The sequence below is a fragment of the Acartia tonsa genome, chromosome 5, assembly GCF_053477335.1.
Source record: "Acartia tonsa isolate MP-2025a chromosome 5, ASM5347733v1, whole genome shotgun sequence".
In the NCBI taxonomy this organism is placed as follows: domain Eukaryota; kingdom Metazoa; phylum Arthropoda; class Copepoda; order Calanoida; family Acartiidae; genus Acartia; species Acartia tonsa.
The window spans coordinates 26,344,484-26,367,414 of NC_137264.1; the positions used below are offsets into that span (position 1 = coordinate 26,344,484).

The following is a 22,931-nucleotide window of genomic DNA, read 5'->3' on the forward strand; positions in this document are numbered from 1 at the left end:
CATCATCATCAGAGTTACACTTCTCCTCTCTATAAGTCTCAAATGTAGTTGTAGTAGATTGTTTAATCAAGGTTTCAGCCATTTCTCTTCTTATGCTAGGAATCCTTGAATCATTGATATCATCCAGTGATCGTCCTGATACAGCGTGCTGGGAGAAGATAATAGTATAAATACCACAGCTGGAACCATCTCTTTGCATCCTTACAAATATTTAAATTCAAGTTCATTCCACAGCAAGATTCAATAATGAACTTTATTTTATCTCGCTTGACTGGAGGTTGTTTGCATTAAAAATATGAATCATAGAATTCAATATAACCACAATCGGGTCTTGCCACTGCTAGGTATTTTATAGGAATTAAAATCACTTCTTTTTTACAAATAGCCCTCTCATATTCTTCTCTATATATAGTGAGTACTTCCTCCTTTGTCATTCTGTCCAGATAAGCAGATGCGTTATATAACACTGCTGCATCATGATCTTCAATAGTGTCAATTTGAAGTAGAGCAGCTCCAACAGCTGTTTCATTAAGCCATTTATTTGGTGTTGCAGGCAAATAAATTTCTTCTACAGTAATAGCTAACTCTCCTATTCCATTTACAACAATGACTGGTGGTTGTTTTACAGGTGGTGGAAATACTACTGGTGGTTGTAAGCTTAATATAGTATCCAGTGGACAGTTAACCAACTTGTGCCCAACCATCTGTTTGTGACTTTAGTGTTTTATGCCTCTCACCAGACTTCCTTAATAAAACAAACTTTGCTTTTAAAAAAAAAATTAAACTATAAAAGAATGACAGAAAAATAAAGTGAACCAATTTTAGGTGAAGGATTTAACAAACTTGTATCTCAAAATGATGGTACATCTCATCTGTAGTACAGTAATACATATACAAAATACAAAAATATACATCAATTTATTGCTAAAAGCATACATGATAACAATCTAATGCATACATGACAATAAAAAAAATAAACATCAATCAAATGCTGAAGGCATACATGATAAATTGTATGTACAAGATAAAATAGTGTACATTAATACACAGAGATCAACCATTAAACATATGATACAAATATTAAAAATAAAAATAAAAATTGGTTCTTGGTTTTAAAATGAACTTATCAAAGAACAAACAAACTTTGCTTATGTAAAGAACATTCTGATAATCAGAACAAGTTTTGCATACTTTATTTTGCTGAGTCTTTCCTTCATGTAACTTTGGATTCATACCTAAAAAGATAGAACAGGTACCAGAAAGGCATTGTCTTACCCTTGTGTAAACATCCTTTTGAGCTAAACAAGAAGCTCCATAGTAGTGATCCGGTTTAAAAACTGTTTCAGTGCTGTAAACCTCAACATTGTTGACATCCAGTTCTTCAATATTAAAAACAGGTTTACTTTTGACAACTTTTGGTTTATTGTATTTCTCAGACTTTTCATCATCTTCACTATAAAACAGCTCAGCGGTAAACTCTAATTCCTTTAGAAATTGCCTCAAAACATTCACTAAAACTTCAAATAATTGTTTACCAGATATAGCTTGAACTTCTAGCTTTGAATAACTCTTGACATATTGAGCTAAGAAGATACGAAAAAGAAAGTCAGGCAGAAGTTTAGACATACCTATGATGTTACTATATGAAAAGATCTCACTACTCATATTAGGGAAACCCTTTATATTGATTTCAATCAAACTAGCAAGCTGATCTAGTATTTCTACAAAGGATTTTGTATAAATGATCTTTTCTTCCTTAGTTGACCTAATATGAATTGATTGCAATTTCTTGATTTGATTCTTCTTGTGTAACATAAGAGTATTCACATCCATGCCGGTTCAATGATATTTGTCTCATCAATGCAAAATTTGTTCTAACATGTTTCACCTCTCTTTGAATATCACTAGACAGATAATTATAAAACAAATAGGATGATTTATCTTGTTCTGTGAAACCTCTACTTACAATAGAGAAGTTGTAGAGAAACTCATAGATGTTGCTGGAGTCGTCTCTGTGTCCCTTGAAAGCAGGAAGCTCCAGAGCTTTTATGTGCTTGTGGTCGCTCTCCAAGTGTAACATTGACTTTGAATTTTATCCTCAACAAAACGAATCCAACTACTAGCAGCCTTGAATGCTTTGACAGCTTCATTTTTTAATTCAGAGTTACATAATTGGTATGATTTGTTGTTGTTTCAACAAATTTCTAAGAATCCTCTGGAGACTCTAGACTTTGATAACACTTAAAGTATGATGAGAATTCACATCTGAGAACCTTACTCTTTGTGTATCTCGTAGAGGAGTACTTGACTGATGTACAATAGTATTATTTTCTGGTATAACTGCTATTGAATCAAATGGATCAGAACACCTATTTTCAATGAGATATCTTGATTTTAAGAATTTTGGAGTTTCATATGAGATAGAAGTTTCAATTTCTGCTTTCTTTGCAACTTCTACATCAGGACAATTTTCATCTTCTTGTGGCATCTCAGTCTTCTCTGATGAATCTGGAGATTGAATATTAGCAGATTTCTGAATAAAACCTTTTACTTTTATCAGATAGAGTCCATGCAATGCTGCAATGTTTGTTTCCAAATTAATCAGACTATCATTCACTGTATCCTCAGAAAGACCAGCCGCACCATCAATAAAATGAAGAAATGTTGCTAATGTATCAGCTACCATCAAGACCTCATCTTTCCGTACTTCAAGCTAATAAGGCTCACATTTTTCTGGGTTTAGTTGAATAAGCTTGGTTTCATACCTTTTCTTTTTAGTTTCTGCATATCTGAAAAATTTTTCTTGATCTGTGTCAAATAGATCTAAAAGTTGTTGGATTGTCAATCCATTCACACTAGTTAAATTTAATGCCTCTGATCCTACAGAAGCTGAAGCAGACAGATTATATTTTTCATCTAAGTTTAAAGACAATATTTCACTTCCTACCATTTTCTAAAAATTGATAAAGATTTATGTTCTTTTGTAAAATAAATTGATTTGGCATGACATTTTACAGGGAAAATATTTTGTGAATTCTATATACACCATTTCAAATCAATTGATACCTTACAAAACCAAACATATAAATAAAACTTTATCAATAAAGACTTTTTAAAATTAACAATTTCTTTTGTGCCATTATTTTGTCTTAATAAGATAGTTAATTTTAAAAAGTCTTTATTGATAAAGTTTTATTTATATGTTTGGTTTTGTAAGGTATCAATTGATTTGAAATGGTGTATATAGAATTCACAAAACACTTAGCCTTATATAAATAGATATAAATGAATGTGAAAAACATAGGAAACTCTAACTTCTATGCTAGCCTAAGAAATTTAATAGTATTTTGACCCATAACTTCTTTTATTAAGGAATAACCTTATTTATATATTCTATAAAATCTTTTAATATAAATATTAATTTAGACAACTGACATAATGTTGCAATTGGAAAAGTTTGAATTTGATCTAGAACAGGTAAATAATTTTTTTTTTTTTCTTACCTTATTTAAGTAAATTGAACAATTAAAGCTTAAACAAATGAAATTGCGTTTTATATCTTTGTTGTTTATTGATTTTCAGAAGCATTCTTTGGTTAATGATATTAAAGCAGAACTACAGCACCACAATTATGTCACGGATCTGGCACAGAGTGTTAAAACATTGGCACATAAAGCTCTACAGGTAAAGTAGTTTCAGTACCTTAGTTATGAAACATAACTGGCACTATGTAAAAACATTGGCACATACAGCTCTAAAGGAAAATAAAAGTTAGAGTGCCATAGTTATGTGACAAAGCTGGCTCTGTGTTAAAATGTTGGCACATAAATCTCTAAAGCTAGATGTAAGTCACAGTGCCATAGTTATGAAACAGATCAAGGACAGAGTAAAGAAAAATGACATGCACGACTTTTTAGGCAAATATACATTTCTACACGATTGCAATGGAGTTTTTCTATGGATAAAAATTGAAAATATTGCCTTTTTAGTAAGCAACCAATTATAGAGCAGATTTTGGTTAAAATATTTGGTATATGAGTCTTTTACCTTTGCATACAATGAGGACTTAGCAGTCTCAAATGTAGCTGCGCAGCTAACAGAAGCCACCCTCAGCCACAACCATAATATTTTATATTCAGCCAACATCAGCAACAACCAACCTCTGCTTCAGCTGTAACTTGTTCTCAGCCAAAGCTGAAACTGAACGGCTTAACGCACTTCTGCTTTGAGCTTGGCTTTTTACAAATCTTATTCTTGTTTCTGGTAGGATTCTGAGAAGGCCTTATACAATGGTGATGTAATGATGAAAAGAATCAAGGAAGAGCTTAGAACAAAAGCGGATGATGTTCAAAGTTTTTCAAGTGCTGAACTAGGAGAGATTCCTTATAGGTATATCAATAAAGTTTAACAAAACTATACAGAATGTTATTAAGTCAAACAAAATGTATTTTTTTTTGCAGGCTGTCTGATTCCTTAAAAGTTTTGCAACGCGTAGAAAAACAAGCGTTTTACATGGAAAGAAGAATTAGGTAATCTTTACAAAACATTTTCTGTACTTATAAATGTTTCAAGGAAGCTTATTTTATATTTTGTTGTATATTTTTGCTACTAGCAAATAATTTATTTTTCTATACTTTATTTCTGCAATTGACAAAAATTGCAATACCTTATAAAAATACCTTTAGATTTCGTTTCGAAAATTGTAAGAAAATAAAAGCAGTCTTGTTAGTTTTAAATGTAGTATATTCATAAAAAGGACGCGCACCAACTATTCTATTCCCCAACAAGGAAAAAAATCAACACATCAGCTCAGTTTTAAATGTTAAATGTTTTTTTATATAGTTCTATGAACCAATAAAAAGTTTGATATTTTTATTTAAGTGACTTTAGTTCTCTAAACTCTGAAGTATCAAGTAAGATGGAATTATTGAAAAATAGAATAGCCATGGCAAGGCACGCGGCTGATAATATCAAACTTTCTGTAAAAGGTACAAAGGTTTATTTAAGATACTTTGATCTTATCATTTAAGTGAAAATATCTTACAATCTTATATTTTACTGATCATTGAGCTTCTTGGCTGACTTACAGGTTAAATTAATTTAAAAAAATAACATTAACAACAGATCAGTTGTATTAAGAGTAAAGTGACTTACACACATATAAAAGGACAATTTCAGAGTATATATGCAACTGAGGAAAAATTTACTTTGATTGTAGGTGATGAAAATGCTCAGAGCACATGTTTAAGATCCTACAAGATTTCCATGTCTCCCTCCGCTCATAATGAGATTAGTTTTATCTATGGAATAGAATCTGAACAGAGAGATTCACAGCTTATCATGCTTCCAAGTTCTATTAGGTTAGTTTTCAAAAGTGGAACATTTATAATTTAAGAAATGTGTCCATTTATGTTCGTATGATTCTGATAGCTAATTTGAGTATTTTGAATTGTTCTGTCGATTTTAAATTTCACATGAACATTCTATATAGGCCAAAGTATAAATACGAACAACTACCTTTCTAATAGGTCTGTTGACTTATTGTCTTATTTTACTTTATAGAAAATTGGTTGACCTGCATTACCTTTTTACTGTATGTTTTATTCACTTATGCAAACCTTTAAAAAATTCATGCATTTGTTAAATAAACATTTCTTTACCATTCAATATTATATTATTTGAATCATAAATGTCAATGAAAACTTTCTGACAATTTTCATTTCCTAGAGTATTGTTTTAGATACATAAATAGTCTATGACTTGAAATGACCGTCTGTCCTCCCGCCAGGACAATGGGGGAAACGGGAATTTACAAGGCCGCTGGTATGTCAGTAATGCTATAATTGGCTTGAAAATTAAATGTAGTAAATTTACTTTACTCGGCTCATATTTTGGATAATATCAATCTTCTGACCACTGGACAGGTTCATCTACTCACTTGGTCCGTCGGTCTATCTCTATTGACCTAGCTGACATCTAATTTAAATTATCAGGATTTATTGGATTTGCTACTTATGGATGTTGTCATTCTTGTTTTTGTTCTTAAACGACATGTTCATTTTAGGCATGAAAATGGACAGTTTGATTTCATTGCTTTAGAAATGGTCGACAGAAGAATAAGGTAACAACAATGTCATTAAACTTTCATACATGTAACTTTAAAGTCAAAATATTTGGAATTTCAAGTAAGTTATGAATGCTAAAGATTTGGGTAACTCCCACAAAAAATTTTAAAATGCAAACAATCAATATAATGTTTCCATCATAAATAGAGGCAATCCCACCTCGATATGATTGCAGATTAATAAAAGGAACAAACTCACTGGACTCAAACCACTATATTTTAAACAAACAACAATATTTTTTTAGAAAGCTTATTTATCAAGAATAAGAACTTTATTGACTTTAAAATGTTTGAAATTAAGGTTTGTTTGGTCACTTGGAGGAGGGGTTCATAGCATCACTCATGAAGTTGAAATAGAGTCTGCTTATAGACTAGATAGACAGGTGACAATATTATCAAATTCATAATTATTAAATATTAACACATAACTTTATCAATTTCTGCTTCATACCTAAATATTGAAATTTTACTAGAGCAAAGTGACACATTATCCTGGTAGTAATGATAAATATAATTCATAGGAGAGTAAATGGTACAAGATAACAGCTGAAAGGATTGGCAACATTGGCCGTCTGAATGTACAGAAAGTGAATCCAGCTTATGACTTGCCTGCCTACCATCAATGGGTTGTTGGAGAGAGTCCTCCCACTCATAATATTCTAGATATACATCCAAGGTACTTGCTCTTCGTTTTTTAGTAGCTCTAATAGCTATAATTTTTGGTGAAGATTTCCAATGAACATCCAATTAATACTTATATGTCAGTCTGTCAGCCATACTTTATGAAAAAGAAATAATTTTTTTATAAAGGTTCCGTGATTTTTTCTACCTTTTTACGCATATTATCTCACATTGTTTTTCATCTGTAGTCATCTGCATAATAACTTACTTTGTTTGTTTGTCCATATATGATTCTTGTGCTTCGCTATTTAAGGATGTCACAATCCATGTTTAATTCTATTTTGTTATCTTGTTGCTCTTCATATTTTATAGTGTGCTAATGGATATTACCGCAAAATTATATAATTAAATATTTAGTTCGCCCCCTTCCTCCAAATTTACACTCAAATTGGGGGTACCATAAAAACGCCCAAAAAATTTGGGAGTTTATTACCCCCATCCAACCACTGAAACCCACTAAAGAAACTCATAGTTCTAACAAATAGTGTGATTTTTTACATTTATACCCAAAAATTTGACATTTTACTTCGCGGATAAAACCTTTTTTTCATGTTGTTTTGCAAATTTAGCGTTACCCCACTTTCAGCTTTTAGCCCCCCCCCCCTCAAAAAAAAACCGCTTGGACAATCAATATCATAAAACTCTATGCTATTATATCAGGGATAAGATATGGGTAGGAGCCTCGCCAGAATATTACAAAACAGCTGATCTCATGGCCCAGGGAAGCTTCCATGGTGTTATTTCTGAACTAACTGTGGATAAGACGAGGCTGGGACTTTGGAACTTTGATTCTACCTATGGCTGCAAGGCTACCTATCCAGGTTTACATTGTATTCTAGTTTTTTACTAAAGATTTTATAATAAAATTTCATTTCTAGTTGTTGATGGTTATACTTTTTATACTTTAACTTTGTTTTGAATTTGAATTATAACAATTTATTAGGTGTAAAGACAAGCGTTGGGCAACATTCATGTTATTCTTTCAATGGAGAAGGTTATGCAACTCAAGATACAATTAGAAATTATGATCCTAGGTAAACATAATATTATATACAGATAGATATGTTATGTACTTTTTATTTTTATAGCATTTGATGATTGCTTCATTTTCAGGTATTATGCAATCAACTTGGAGTTCAAAACATTTGATGAAAATGGTTTACTAGTGATGATTAATAATCATGATAAACAGCAGAATATGGTTCTTAGTTTAAAGGTATATAACTAAACTATAATTCTCTTTTTGTGTGGATACCTTCGAACCTATTCTCCTCACTTGTTTTAAGCTACTAATCACTTAAACATAATTGCCTGGTCTAACGCAAAAGAAGCATTAAAAGATGACAACATCCATAAGTAGCGAAGCCCTAATTTTACTGATAGACATCTTGAAAAAATTATCTTTTGAGTATGTATAAAGACAAAATGGAATAAATCCGAAACCTTTTAAAAAGTTTTAATGTCTTTTGAAGCATTAAGCTAAGAAGAAAAACATAAAATCTAGGAATCGATCTAGCATCCAACCAACAGCAAGTCTTTATTAAACTTGCTGAAAATATGTAGAATGTTGATTTAATTAATCCTTAAAACTTCCAGCTGTTTATCTTGAACAGGAGTCGAAAAAATCATGAAAGCTTGAAAACTTAGGAATTGATCTAGCACCCCAACCAATCATCATATCTTAATGAAACTTAGTAAAAAATGTGTAGAATGTTGACTTAATTATTCCTTTAAAATTCCAGTTGTTTATCTTGAACAGGAGTTGAGATAATCATGAAAACTTTAAAAACTAGGAATCGCTCTAGCAAATAGCAATTTACAAATCTTAATGAAACTTAGTAAAATATGTAGAATATTGACTTAATTAATCCCTGAAAATTTCAGTCGTCTGTCTTAAAATGGAATCAAGAAAATAACAAAAAAAAATCTAGGAATCGATCTAGCACCCCAATTAACAAACAGATGGACAAAACAATGTATAGATTAGATGCGCATATGTCATAGGAATCTTCACTAAAAATTTCAGTTGTCTATCTTTAATAGGAGCCGAGAAAATCACGTTTCCCCCACTTTGTCTCTAACAGACGGACGGACATTTCGAATTATAGAGTAACTTCGCTAATAAAAATATAACACATTCGCATGGGGCTGTATTTAAAGGGAAAAAAACAAATAGAAGAAAATGTCCACCCTCGAGGATTTGTCAATATTATCATATTCTATTACTGGCTGCTAATCAACCTAATCTAAGAAAAAGTACAATATGAATTAACAAATAAATCACGAAACCTTTTAAAATGTATAATATCTTTTGAAGCATTAAGCTAAGAAGAAAAACATGAAATCTAGGAATCGATCTAGCTCCCCAACCAATAGCAAGTCTTTAGTAAACTTGGTGAAAATATATATAATGTTGACTTAATTAATCCCTAAAAATTCCAGCTGTTTATCTTGATCAGGAGTCGAAAAAATCATGAAAACTTGAAAACTAGGAATCAATCTAGCACCACAGCCAAATATCATATCTTTAAAAAAGCTTTTTAAAAATGTGTAGAATTTTGACTTAATTAATCCCTAAAAATTCCAGCCGTTTATCTTGAACAAAAGTTGAGATAATCATGAAAACTTGAAAAACTAGGAATCGATCTAACACCCCAATCAATATACAAATCTTAATGAAACTTATTAAATCATGTAGGATGCAAATTTACTTATTCCCTGAAAATTTCAGTTGTCTGTATTGAAAAGAAGTCGAGAAAATTATAAAAACAAAAAAATCTAGGAATCGATCTAGCACCCCAATTAACATACAGATGGACAAAACAATGTATAGATTAGATGCGCATATGTCATGAGAATCTTCACTAAAAAATTCAGCTGTCTATCTTTAATAGGAGCCGAGAAAATCACGTTTCCCCCACTTTGTTTCAGATAGACGGACGGACAGACGGACGGACATTGCGAATTATAGAGTAGCTTTGCTACTAAAAATGTAATTAATTATCTATATCAGGATGGACTTGTAAAATTTTCGATTGACTATGGAAGCAACAGTAGTTTAAAATTTTCCACCAGAAGAACGTATAATAGTGGACAGTGGGTTAAAGTGGAGGCTGGAAGAGCACTCAGGTAAGAAGAACAAGATTTCAAATTCATACTGCCAGAAGAATGTAAAATGTTTATCAAAACGTTTTGGAGATGCTTTAACGCCAATTCCAATAGGCTCTACAAAGAGAGGAGAACAGAAAAATGTTTTAACATATAATTAAATCAACATCTTTATAAACGAAGATATCAAATTCACAAAGTAATAATCCATATCAAATATTTCTAATAATCAAATTAAATAATAGGAACTTATATTCTTTTTATTGGAGAGTGACTACCAATCAATTTGATAAAATTCCATAAATATCTGATTTTATATTCAAGAAAAAAGAATTTGGTTTTAACCTATCTGAGCATGAGGCGATATACAGACCCTTATCATAATTATCATCGTTTTAATAAATTTTTTTTTAGAAAAGGTTCAGAAACAGGTGTACTACGAGTGACTCACAATGGAATGAGGGAAGATTTTGTCAACACTCTCCCACCCATGCAGGTTTAAATTAGATTTTAAAAAATCTTTTTAAAAGAAGCAAATACTTTTTCACACCCTAGAAATCAGGGCTCGGATAGGCTAAACTTTTTAAGACACCCAATAATCCTCTGCTGCGGCGACCCTCAGCCGCAATCACCAAATTCCGAGTCCTGCTTGAAATATTTGCTTTTATCGCCGTCGAATTCTGAAAATATTATCAATCGTTGTAGTTAATAGCATCAAAATTAAATTTCCATTTCTGGGATATATACTTCTCAATATGAAGGGACCTTTTATTCTTTTTTTCTAAAGGAATAAGTTTACGTCTAATCTTGTAATATTAAATATTTTTATTATTAGGTGAAAGAATTAGAGCTCGGTGGATCCAGAATATATTTTGGAGGTGTTCCTCCAGATATAAAATCCTCTCCGCAGGCCAGGGCCAGCTATCCCTCACTACTGGGAAGTATCAGAGGAATTACAACATCTAATCCAGGTATTCTAGATTCCGTCCTTTTTTTCTATTGGGAAATGGGATTTACTCAATAATTAATTTACTTGATAAATGATAATTTTCTCAAAAATTTCTGGTGACATCCATGAACAATTAGCATCTGCACTTTAATTCAACTTGTCCATCAGTTTTAGATCTATTAGAATTTCAATATTTGAAATAGAATTTTCTCGACTACAATTGGATATATGATTATTCAAATAGAATATATTCACCATATTTTTCTTTCGTCCGTTTGTCTTTTAATAAGAAGCTTAAAAATAATTTAATTGTTTTTAAAAATCAATGACTTCACTATTTAAACATTTGCTTTCTTGTGTGTGTGCGAATGGGGCGTTTGTCCAAATTTAGGTATGGAGACCGCTCTTCTATGAGTACTACTAAATACCTACTTTTACTGCAATACACATAGACATTCTCATCGTCGGTTCGTTTGTTTAGAATGCTTAACCCTCTATTCCCACAAGTATAATACGAATTTGGTTGAGCTGGTGGAAGCTCAACAAAAGACCCACGCGAAGTATTATGTTGCTTTAATCTAAGAATAAATGGTTGGTTTTGATATTCGGTCAGAACTATATAAGTATATTAAGTATTAAGGAAGGAAAATGGTTTTATAAAGTGTATTTATATTACAAGTGCATAAGTTAAGTATGAAGATATTTACAGGATAAGTGTTAAAATCATAAGTAGAGTAGGACAGAAATGTGCCCTGAGTCCCAAGCAGTGAATTGTGCTAAGTGTTAGAATTCTAACATAAGGCCTAAGCTCAATTCATGCTAAGTACTAAGGGTCCTAAATTTAAACTACAATGCATGCCAAACAACTAAGTCATTACCTTTTAAAGCCAGAAAGAGAAGTTGATGGTAGGAGAGTCAATAAATAACTGACTAAATTTAAGAGGTACATGCTATAACATTAGCTTTGGACCAGGATCTTAGTGTTTGTCTGTGCAATTAAATGTCTGTATGTTAATATGTGACGTAAATCAGGCATGGTTGTAGGCATACATATTTGTACTGATTGTTTACATGGTTATTTTAACAATAAACATAATGTCTTTAATAAACATATACTATTAGCAAATCACATACAAATTACCATGAATAGGCTAGCATTACCCATATATGGTGTCATATAGGTAGAGATAGGCCTATGAATGCATAAAAGGATACAAATAATGCCTTGGGCCTAGCTAAAGTAATTGTGTCTTGCGCCTGATCGCTACTGGATAATTGCGGGGCACACATCAATCAAATATTCATAATCTGCTCCATATAGTGTTAACTTTATATCAAGCATAGATAGATAGTTTGGATGCGAAGCATTTCTGTAAAAGTCTTATATGTACGTTCAAAGAATTTGAAAATTGAGGATCGCATCTCCACTTGTTTATAGTATTTCTATTTATATAACATTCGTAATTTGATTTTTCTTAGGATCTAACAGTCTGCTGAATCCTTTGTATACTGAGATGGGTAAGATTACCCCCTACTATGGAGTAGAACCATCGTGTAATTATCAAGCTATCAAGAAAGCTAAATTTAATGGGAAAGGTTTTATTGAGTTCAAGTCTCACCAATTAAACGGTCACAGTAGTCTCGGCTTCTCATTCAGTACAAAGCAGGTAAATGTTGGTACAACAAATATTTCTTTCAATATGACTGCTTCAGAATTAAGGATTTTCGATTGGTACCCTTAAATACACACACTCATGTACTTGCACGCCCACATACACGGACTTTCTATAACTAAGATTCAACAACCTATCAGAAGACGCAATTTTTGATTTAACTAATGTAAGAACATATACGCTTTATAAATCTTTTACATAGAAGAACCAAAAAAAAGAGGCTGACCAATTAACAGAACTTGAACTCATCTCAGTTGAGGGATTAAAAATAGAAAAATTGCAGCATCCTTAGACTCATGATTCATCCTTAAGATAATAGAAAACAACAATACTATTACCTTCCTTATGCATTGCATCTATGATTTTGGTCCAATCCTATTACATATTTGAAATAAAAGTGGTAAAATAGGTTAGGTATTAATTTGTAAAATTTTACAAGATTTTTGCTTCATTGAATTAGATTGTATTCTAGAGAGGAAAATATACCTTAAATATGAATTTAAATGCAGGGATATTGTTAGAGATTCTTGCATGCCCTGATAAAAGGTTTCTAGCTTTCTAATACGGGGGGTACCTTCACTTTACAATGGAGGAACGTATTAACCAATATCCGAGGACTATATATTAGCAACCTGAATTCCCCTGTCACAATAGCTATGTATTCTATACATCCTTACAAGTCTCTGCTGAAGATTAAATTTAATAGTATGTATATAATTAAGGAATCAGGTATTCTGATGATATCCACATTCCTGGGCCAGCCTAGTGGACATATTGGAGACTTCTACTCCCTGGCTATTAATAGGTTAATTTCAAAAAAGCATCATATCTTGATTACATTCAATAGTTATAATTTTTTGTAAGTAAATAAGGCGAACATAAGGGCATAATAACTTATACAGAAAAAGGACAACTCTGTTAGTGATCTGCATAAAAAGTTGATAATATTCTAAACAAAAAAAATTTTAACAAAAAGTAATATAAATATGAAAAATATTTTTCTTATGTTTGCAATATATATGAGTTAAGTTCATGTGCATGTTGGAATATTAACCAATAAGAGTACTGTGCTATGCCATGCAATGATATTATTGTAAAATCAACCAATAAAAACAAAACGGTTATTAGAGTAGTTTTAATTTCAAGGGAAAAAACCCACATGTTAATGAGAAATAAATTTTAGCTAAAACAATTTGATTTCAGGGGTCGAGTTCGAGTTGTGATTGGTCAAGGTGCAGACAAAAGTGATTTTGTTACAATGGAAAAATTTAATGATGGAACTATTCATTCTGTTTTCCTAGCAAAATTAGGCAACAAGGTAAGAATAAATAACAGAATTAACTCTCAATTGTTTGCATTTATACTTTTTATTGAGTAGCAAATAAGTAAGCGGGGATGTTTTCCGTGATAATAGTAAAGCAAAGAACTTGATATATTGTCCTATATTGATAATTTTTGGTTTTTGATATATTTTGTGGAAATGATAACACAAATTTTAATGGAGTTTATTCTTAAAATATTCTGCGTAATAGTAGGATTCCTTTAGTGGACTACTGAATCTTTCCATTGCTCCAACAAAGGATATCATAACTATTTTTTTAGTAAATCAAATTAAATTTTAGATATCTGTCTATATGGATGATCATTTCAGCGGAGAAATTCTCCTAGCTAAAAGTGGTTTAAGTTTACAGGTAACATAATCTTTAAGCACGGCGGCTTTATATTTAGTGTTTTTACTTGTCAGTTAAACAAGATAATAGATTAGATGTTTATTTGGAGAAATGATTGTTTGTGTAAAACTAAAGTTAGGTTATTTTGAGTACTGGGTAGCCCCCTTAAAAGTTCCTAACTATTTTTTCTTACAAATATTCTTTTAATCAGGCGCCTGATTCTGGAGGTTTATACGTTGGAGGTGTTCCTACAGTTTTAGCTCAACAGGTAAACATAACAAATAAAAAAATACAATAATCAAAAAATAAAAAAACGATCAAAGTTAGTGAAATATTTCAGAAAAATAAATTATTTTAGATTGGTGTGAATTATTAACAGTATTTAGTGATTTTGTTGTTTGGCAATGTCTATTTCTTTTTGATGAAATTTATTGTGGATATATTTAGAAAACCATAAAAATAAACAATTTTTTCCTTAGGTGGCAAGACTTGGAATAGTAGAATTAGTGGATAATTTTGAAGGTGTTATTCAAGATTTTGTATTTGTTGATGATACTTCCGTCAGAATGCTTGCCATGAATGAACCCGTTTCTTTCTTTAATGTTCATATTGGAAGAGGATAACAAAATATTTAAAATCAAGTCAAATAATAAGTACGCTTTTAAAAAAAGTGTATATAGACATTGATAAAAACCAAGTTGGTAAACAAATAACTAAGTTCGTTAAACTAGCATTATTAGTCCTACAAATAACTTTGACTGAATATTACTGCAAGGTATCTTGCATCATATGTAATCGCACAAACAGGACAGATTTAACGCGAATTTTCTTTTAGTCCCATCTTATTATTGCAATATTGAATCTTTTCCTAATTCCTTAATGAAATGTGAACATAGGTTGTATGTCCATCAGTTTAGCCGTTATCTACCTATAAAGTAGTATGAAAAAACATTCGTACATAACAACTCTTTAAAATATTAAATATATCAAAATTGATGTTTAAAAAATTATTGTTGTATTTATTAAATGTTATTATTTTAGTTATATTTATAGTCTTAATTTAAATAAATGTAGTTTTAATAAACCATTTGTTTTTGTTTATTAATAGTTATTTCTTTCATCGTATTTTAAACGGCTTTCCGCGGATATAGAATGTACAATTATGAGATTAAAACTAGTATTTAAGCCCCGTGGTGCCGAAGGCACCGGCTAAAAAAACTGGTTTTAATCTTATGATTGTACATTTTTATATTCGTAGAAAGCTGGATATAATACTATGCTAGACATAGTTTTTTCGTATGGATGAGAACCGGTTCCTATCCACCGGATTCGAATGAATACGAGAAAACAATTTCCTTTTATTTAAACTAAACTTTCGAGTTTTTTTTATCATATTAATATAAGAATGTGAATGAAAGTGAAAATTAGATTTTAAAAACGACAATTCTAATATTGGCAGCAAAGCGGCAAGATATTCTTTTTGATATATAAAGCCCGATAATAGAAATACATTATTTTACAAGCTTTTTACAGCATTTCTTAATACAGGATATTTAACGATCTTTTCTGTCTGATCCAAACCATGCTTAGTTTTAATAATTTAGAAACAAATTAGAGGAATACAAAAAGATATTACGACTTATCAATCATTGTCATGAAAATAAATCATGTGTTGAAAAAACTGTTTCAAAGCAGAAAAATAAGACAGAGGTAAAACAAATTAGATCATGTTTATTTAGCTAAATTTTTAAGAAGAAAAAATCATTATGTTGGAAGTTTAGTCTCCAATCAATTCAAAAGCATAATGTCGACTTATAATTTAATTTGTTTGTTTTGACCATATACAATTTTTGATATAAAGAATGCCAAATTATTGATATGTCTCTTATTAACAACAACACTAGCATCTACTATACACCATTTAATTGTAGTTGCTATAGCTGATATATCAACAACATTACGATATTGAATAACGACAGTGGCCTTGTCGATTTTTGCTGGTATAATATCAACATTTGACAGAGCCAAAAGGAGAAACATGTGCCAATTAAGTTTTGAGTAATTCTAATAAAGTAAAATAAAAAATTGATAAGATAAATAATTTTAATTAAACTAATTTCTGATACAATTTTCAATATATTTTTGTATTCCTATAATAGACATGATTCCCTAATCATATTAAAAATAGAACTTTTACTCTTCCTTATCAATCAAAATTTCTCCCTCTGAATATTGCAATTTTAAAAACATTAATCCACAACATGTAATTTTATAAATGTTGAAGATAACTTTAAGCTTTCTATTAATAAATTACTCCCCCGACCACCTACCCACCAAAATTTTTGTGTTTTTTGTTATTTTTTTTTACAAGGTTTTGGAAGTTGGACTTCGACTAGCTTTGCGTAAGTTTACATACAATCTAGAATTACACCTACTCTAAGTGTCCCTAATGGTATTTTCTTATTTCAGGCTTATGTAAGCTTTTAGTTAAGTATTCCTATGAAGTTTCTAAGTTATTGTTAAGTATTCCTAAATGTAGAAATGTTAAGTAAGACTTAGGGAAGCTGTAAGGTACCTTATGAAGTTTACTAGGGGTTCCTATTTTGTTCTTAGTTACATTAAGTTATGTCAAGAAAAAGCAGGTTTGATACACGAGTACCTTTTTGGTTATGTCTTAAAACAGCCAATTGTTTTTCTAACTAAAGTTTTTAAAAAATATTTATATCTTTTTTAAGTTTTTGAGCACGGTTCCTTGTAAATTCTGCCACATACATCCTATCTGTGTTATACATAATAGCAATTAACCATCTAAGGCCTCTTTAAAGATATTTTTTTATTTTCATAATTATAAAAAACGGTTACTTAAAAATATTTTTTATAGGGTGATTTTTTTAGTAGAAAATATGGTAAATTAACCTCCCCAATATATATAAAAAAACACAAATCATATTCAAATATTGGAAATGGGCAGGTGTGCTAAACATTTGCAAATTATTTTTTTTCGTTAAAATGAATGAACAACAAAATAGGTAATTATTTGATTCTACATTTAAAGAGCTATAATTCAAATTTTATTACAATGAGTACACTTTTAGTTATTTATAATGTTTCTTTTTTTCTATTTATGTAGACGAAAAAAACTTTACTCTAATTAAGACTTATCTTTCATATTTTTTGATTTTATTTTTTAATTATTTAATTAGGGTTACATAAAATTACTTAGGTATACTTAACATATAAAAGGTATCTTATCTAGTTAAGTCAGGTAGAAAGCAAGTACAAATTCTCATTCAATCCAGGGAGGGAGGGGTCATTGGGCTTTCTAAAATATTAAATTAGTCCCCAAATTTGTATTATAACGTTTTCTTATTCAATAGCTTAATAACTTTTGGGACTTTTTTTTCGAAATTTAATTGGTATGTTCATTAATCTTAATATCCAGCCGTTTCAACCACTAATTGTACAGGACAAGGACGTCCAAGCTTTTTTTTATATGGGGGGGGGGGGAGATCAAAATTCAAAAATTTTGCCTAGGCATCCCAAAATTCAATTTGGGCGGGGTATCAATTTATCTACTATTGTCTTATCCCTTTAGATCCCTGATTTCATCTACATTTAACTGATTGATATATTCATTTATGTTCCTTTATATGCGCTAAAATCCGTATACTAAAGTAGCAGGATGTTTGTTTGTCTGTGTGTCTGTACCAAAGGATCTCGCTAAACGCTGAACCGATCGGTTTCTCCTTAATATGTAGATTCTCATGGTTTCTGGGAAGGTTTATGACTATTTTGGGAGAGGGTACAACCAACCTCCCAAGAGAAATGACAAAAAATCGATAATATTTAAAATATATGGGAGACTTCATTGTAACATAAAGAGAATTATCGTAAAATAAAGAAGTAATGTAGAGACTTTAACAAATAAAAACATCTAAAGTGCCACTAGAGGCCTCTAGGGGCGTAGCCGCTATTTTAGAAATAAAGTAAAAGTGAAGGTAAATACAATGGTCATAAAAAAAGAGATATAATCAAGGATGTTTAAAATATCTTGCTAGCTTCTGGAATGAATAGGTTTCTTTTCATGGAAGCTTCTTATATGCCATTAGTTATATTTAAAAAAAAAGGAAACTTATTCTTGCTTTAAAAAACTTTTAAAGATACTAAAAACTGTTTTCATGCGTAGTTCTTAGTCCAGTCCTACACACACACACAGACATACACCATATCTTTTGGCTACCCCTCTAAAGATATTAGATTTATATGAATTGCTTCAAAATGTTTTGTACAGGATGATTTTTAAAAGCGAGGCTTTTCTATAATTAGGGTCTGTCCGTCCAAGATAGATAGCTTTTATTCGTTAATTTAGGCATGTTAGAATTGTCCTATTGATTTCAAACTTTGCATGATGATTCCTGTAGTAGTTAGGTACGATTTAGAAAGCATTGCAACTCTATAATCATCACCAGAAAGTCTGTACGTCCATTTTAAACATGTTGATTTTTCTACTTTTATCTAACAATTTTTTATGTGATCTAATTATCCGATTGATCTGCTTTTTGATATATTGATTCCTGGGACAACAAAGAACAATATTATAAGCAAAGCAACTCTATCAAGTCCTTAAAATGTAAGTATGTCCATAAACATTATTCTGTATCAAGCAGTTTTTCAACAAAGAAGGTGTATCAACTTTTTTTTTTATAGCTAGCCGGTTCTTTTAGTAAGTAGTAGATGTAAAATTTTTCATAGAATTCAGATATGCAATCGGTTTTTTTGTAGACCTCTTATTTTTTAAGTAATTTAAGTTTTTTAAAAAAATAATTAAGTCGGTTTTAAGGTACTAAAACGCAACAAAATAAAAGAAGAAAATGGCCAGTAAGAACAAAAATAGTAAGATCTTTAATTTGACACCTTACTTTTAAAATTCTGTTGAGTAATTATTGAAAAAATCTATTTTTTTAACCTTGGTTAAATAAAAACTTTAGACCTAAATATTTTCTCAAACAGACATAAAAAACATGGGTTCATATATACCTTTAGAATCAGAAAAATATTACGAATCCATTGTAAGCAAAATTGAAAAAAAGTAAAAAAATTAAAAAATTTAAAAATGGCCAATTGTATTTTTTGTTCTGGCAACACTATCGTCTTCCCTTTTTTACCCCCTCTTTACCCGCTCTTTACCCCCTTCCCATTTTTACCCCCAAAACAAGGTTTAAGATGGTTGCCTGTATAATATAATATAATAGTTTCATATAATTTCTTTTATTGTAGTTTATATACTATATTGTAAACTTTTTTTTTCAATTTTGCTTACAATGGATTCGTAATATTTTTCTGATTCTAAAGGTATATATGAACCCATATTTTTTTACTTGTGAAATGATAAAATTGAGTTCAAAGTTTTTATTCTCGTGGGTTTTAAAAAATCGATTTTTTCAATAATTACCTGACAGAATTGAAAAAGTAAGGTGTCAAATTAAAGATCTTACTATTTTTGTTTATAATGGCCATTTTCTTTCTTTATTTTGTTGCGTTTTAGTACCTTAAAAGCGACTTAATTATTTTTAAAAAAAACTTAAATTACTTAAAAAATAAGAGGTCTACAAAAAAACTTCTTTACTTACAATTTTGCTTCGACTCGTATACATTTATATTCTGATTATTCAGTTCTGACACTATACAAGTGTTAATGTTTGTGATTTTTTAAAATTAATTTCGTTATTGGTATAAGCTGGTAATAAATAGCCCATTGTCCCCTCTTTCTCTATTAAAATAAAACATGTGATGTTTTATTAGCAATTTTCTTAGCACAGTAAAAAATGTTTTCAGTGTTCTCTTTTCCCTAAATCAACACTTCATAATAGATAGGCGAAGCATTGCCGTAAAAAAATGTAATAAAAAATAAGTCATTTAAAGCTGTCATTCAAGATTTGAAGAAAAAAAGGAACACCAATAAAGAAATTATCAAGTAAGAATTATTAAAAGGTATAATCTAGAAACATACTCCCAAATTCAGCCAACAGGAATACAGGGGAGGATCAATCTACCATATATTGGTTAGAAAGTAAACAAAATTTGGTTAGAAAGAGCAATTATCCTTTGATATCATTCGCAAAATGAATCATCTATAAATAGTCTTTCATAGGATAAGCCTTTGCTTTGGTTAATCATATGGTTAAAAATTTCTTCCCTCGCATGATTTAAAGCATATGACATACCATATATAAGAAGTCATCTTTAAATAGTTAACTTTCTTGGGATAAAGTTACCTCTTTGGATATTCCTTATTAAGTTAAACAACTTATTGGGCTCGATTTACCATCTAGATCTACTATATCTATTGGTTCATTATACTATACTTGTGTACTTTCTTGGTAGAATATTTTTTTAAAGGTTATTATTTAAAACAGCTAACTGTTCTTTTAGCTTATAAATCATAAAAATTATATAGCTTTCATTAGTTTTTAAGTAGTTTCTATTCAAGTCCTGTCTTTGTTATACTTAATAGCTAAAACCTCTCTAAGCTTTAAAGTTGTTAGATTTATAAAGAAAGGTTAAAAAAACGTTTTGTAGAGAGTGATTTCTTAGCTTGGTAAAGGCACCATGTAATATATAGGTAAACACATGACATATAATCAAATATTAGAAATAGGCAAGTGTTGAACCTAAGATACTTTTTTGTTAAAATGTATGAACATCTATATAGATGTTAAAATTAAAATCTACAAAGAGTCACATGTTAACAAATTTTATATGTTTATTACAAAGAGTAGCTTTTAGTTCCATATGATCTATCCTTATAGTTTGTTTTTCTATTATAGTAAAATTAAAAATAATCCACACAAAGTTTTGTTGAAAAAACATCAAATTGTCATCCTAAGAAAGAATTTTATTTCTTATTATTTTTAAAATTAGTTAAGGTACCTTTTTTTGATAAGATACCCTAGGATTTTTGACTTGGAGAAGTGGATCAAAAGGGATGATTCATAAGGTAGGGGCATCGAAAATAGGGAGGGGATTAAGCTACCTTTACATAAATAGTTAGGGATTCCTAAACCTTTCTTTGCAAAGAAAGCAGGTAGAAATTAATAGGGAAGGGTGGTGGTGGGGGGGGGGGGGCGGTTGATAAAGGTTACTTTCAAATTTATGTAAGCTTTTTTAGTACAACTTTAAGGTAGGCTTACATTAAAGTTAGCGATGCCTAAGGGTTCTTAATTCAAAAGAAAGCAGGTAGAGGTGGGAAGAGCTTTGACATCCAATGAATAGATATATAAGATCTAGATGGTCTATCTGGCACCAAATTCTGTCATACATATAGAGCAATAAGAAATTAACCCTTACAGATTTGTTGATTTTTCAACTTTTTTATTTCATGGGTGGGTGATCTCCAACACCACCTTAAATTTTTTTTTAAATACTTTTCTTTTATTTTATATTTTTTGGGGGTTGAGTACCCTCCCAAACCCCCTTAAATTAAAAAAAAAATTAACTTCCATTTTCAATTTTTTAATTTTTTTTCTTTTTGAATTTTTTTGGGGTTGAGGTGACCTCTCACACCCCCGTAAAAAAATTTTATCTGAAATTTTTAATATTTTTCTTCCATGAAATGGGGTGACTTCCCACACCCCCCTGTACAAATATTTTTTTCTTCCACTTTTAATTTTTCTGGGGATGGGGTGACCCTCTTAAAAAATGTTTTGTCTTCAATTTCAAATTTATTTTTTTTTGGAAAAGGGGTGACCTTCCACACTCACTAAAAAGATTTTTCTTGTCAAATTTTTTTTCTTCAATTTTCAATTTTTTGAGGGTTGGGGCAACCTTGCACAACACTCTACAAATTTTTTGTTTAAATTCTGTTTCTTTCATTTCAAAAAAGGAGTTTTAAAAAAATTTCTGGATACCTGGAGCGGGGCGGCCAAGCTTTTTTTGTGGGGGGGGGAGAAATTTTTTTTAAGGGGGGATAAAATGGCATGCGAAGCGTGCCGCAAATTTTTTTTAACCTCCTTAAAATTTTTACCCTGGGGGTAAAATTTGCTAATTACCCCAACTGAAATATGTTTGCAGGGGTAAATTTTGTTTACTCCACCCCCCTCCCAAATTTACTCCTGGGGTTAAATTTTTTGGGGGGTAATTTAAATTTTATTAAATATTTAGTATTAAAAATGTGCGGGAAGTGCGGCAAAAATTTTTTTGTTAGAGATTTTTATTTTGGGGGGGGGGGGTATTTATCCCTCCTCAAATTGTTTGGGGGGGTAATCCCCACTTCACCCCCCCCCCCCTTGGACGTCTATGCTTGGAGGATCAGTACCTTCAGAATCATACATGGAACCTGAAATTGACTTGTATGCCTATATTTCTTACCAGCGGCTACGCCCCTAGAGGCCTCTAGGGGCACTTGAGTCGAATTTGATAACCCAATTTCTTATTTTAGATTTTATAAGAAAAAGTAAAAAAAAAATTTTGTGGGGTAGAAAATTTTTTTTTTTTTAGGGGGGTGGCGTGCCAGGTGCCCTCCATCATCATTTTTAATTTTAGTTAAAAAAATTTAAAAAAATAAAAAAAATTAAGGGGGGGGGTATTTTTCATTTTTGGGGGCGTTGGGGGTGTCCCACCCCCCAAGAAAATAGTTATAAACCTTCCTGGGACCTATGAGAAGCTACCTTGTTAAGGAGAACCCAATCGGTTCAGCGGTTAGCGAGATCCTTTGGTACAGACACACA

General features: G+C 30.7%; 1 protein-coding gene across 1 annotated transcript in view; it reads left to right on the forward strand.

Moving 5' to 3' along the window:
- The window catches only part of wb (wing blister), a 57,524-nt gene extending 42,235 nt beyond the window's left edge, over positions 1-15,289 (forward strand). The window contains exons 74-94 of the mRNA XM_080160999.1: positions 3,427-3,477; positions 3,583-3,684; positions 4,268-4,389; positions 4,461-4,529; positions 4,882-4,988; positions 5,219-5,360; positions 6,065-6,121; positions 6,426-6,507; positions 6,646-6,800; positions 7,466-7,626; positions 7,749-7,839; positions 7,919-8,021; positions 9,819-9,934; positions 10,328-10,409; positions 10,749-10,884; positions 12,342-12,529; positions 13,258-13,340; positions 13,739-13,853; positions 14,158-14,226; positions 14,417-14,473; positions 14,685-15,289. Of these exons, the coding sequence (XP_080017125.1) occupies positions 3,427-3,477; positions 3,583-3,684; positions 4,268-4,389; positions 4,461-4,529; positions 4,882-4,988; positions 5,219-5,360; positions 6,065-6,121; positions 6,426-6,507; positions 6,646-6,800; positions 7,466-7,626; positions 7,749-7,839; positions 7,919-8,021; positions 9,819-9,934; positions 10,328-10,409; positions 10,749-10,884; positions 12,342-12,529; positions 13,258-13,340; positions 13,739-13,853; positions 14,158-14,226; positions 14,417-14,473; positions 14,685-14,828 (2,232 nt within the window). The 3' untranslated portion in view covers positions 14,829-15,289. The remainder of the gene's footprint in view (positions 1-3,426; positions 3,478-3,582; positions 3,685-4,267; positions 4,390-4,460; positions 4,530-4,881; positions 4,989-5,218; positions 5,361-6,064; positions 6,122-6,425; positions 6,508-6,645; positions 6,801-7,465; positions 7,627-7,748; positions 7,840-7,918; positions 8,022-9,818; positions 9,935-10,327; positions 10,410-10,748; positions 10,885-12,341; positions 12,530-13,257; positions 13,341-13,738; positions 13,854-14,157; positions 14,227-14,416; positions 14,474-14,684) is intronic.
- Positions 15,290-22,931: the final 7,642 nt, after the last annotated feature.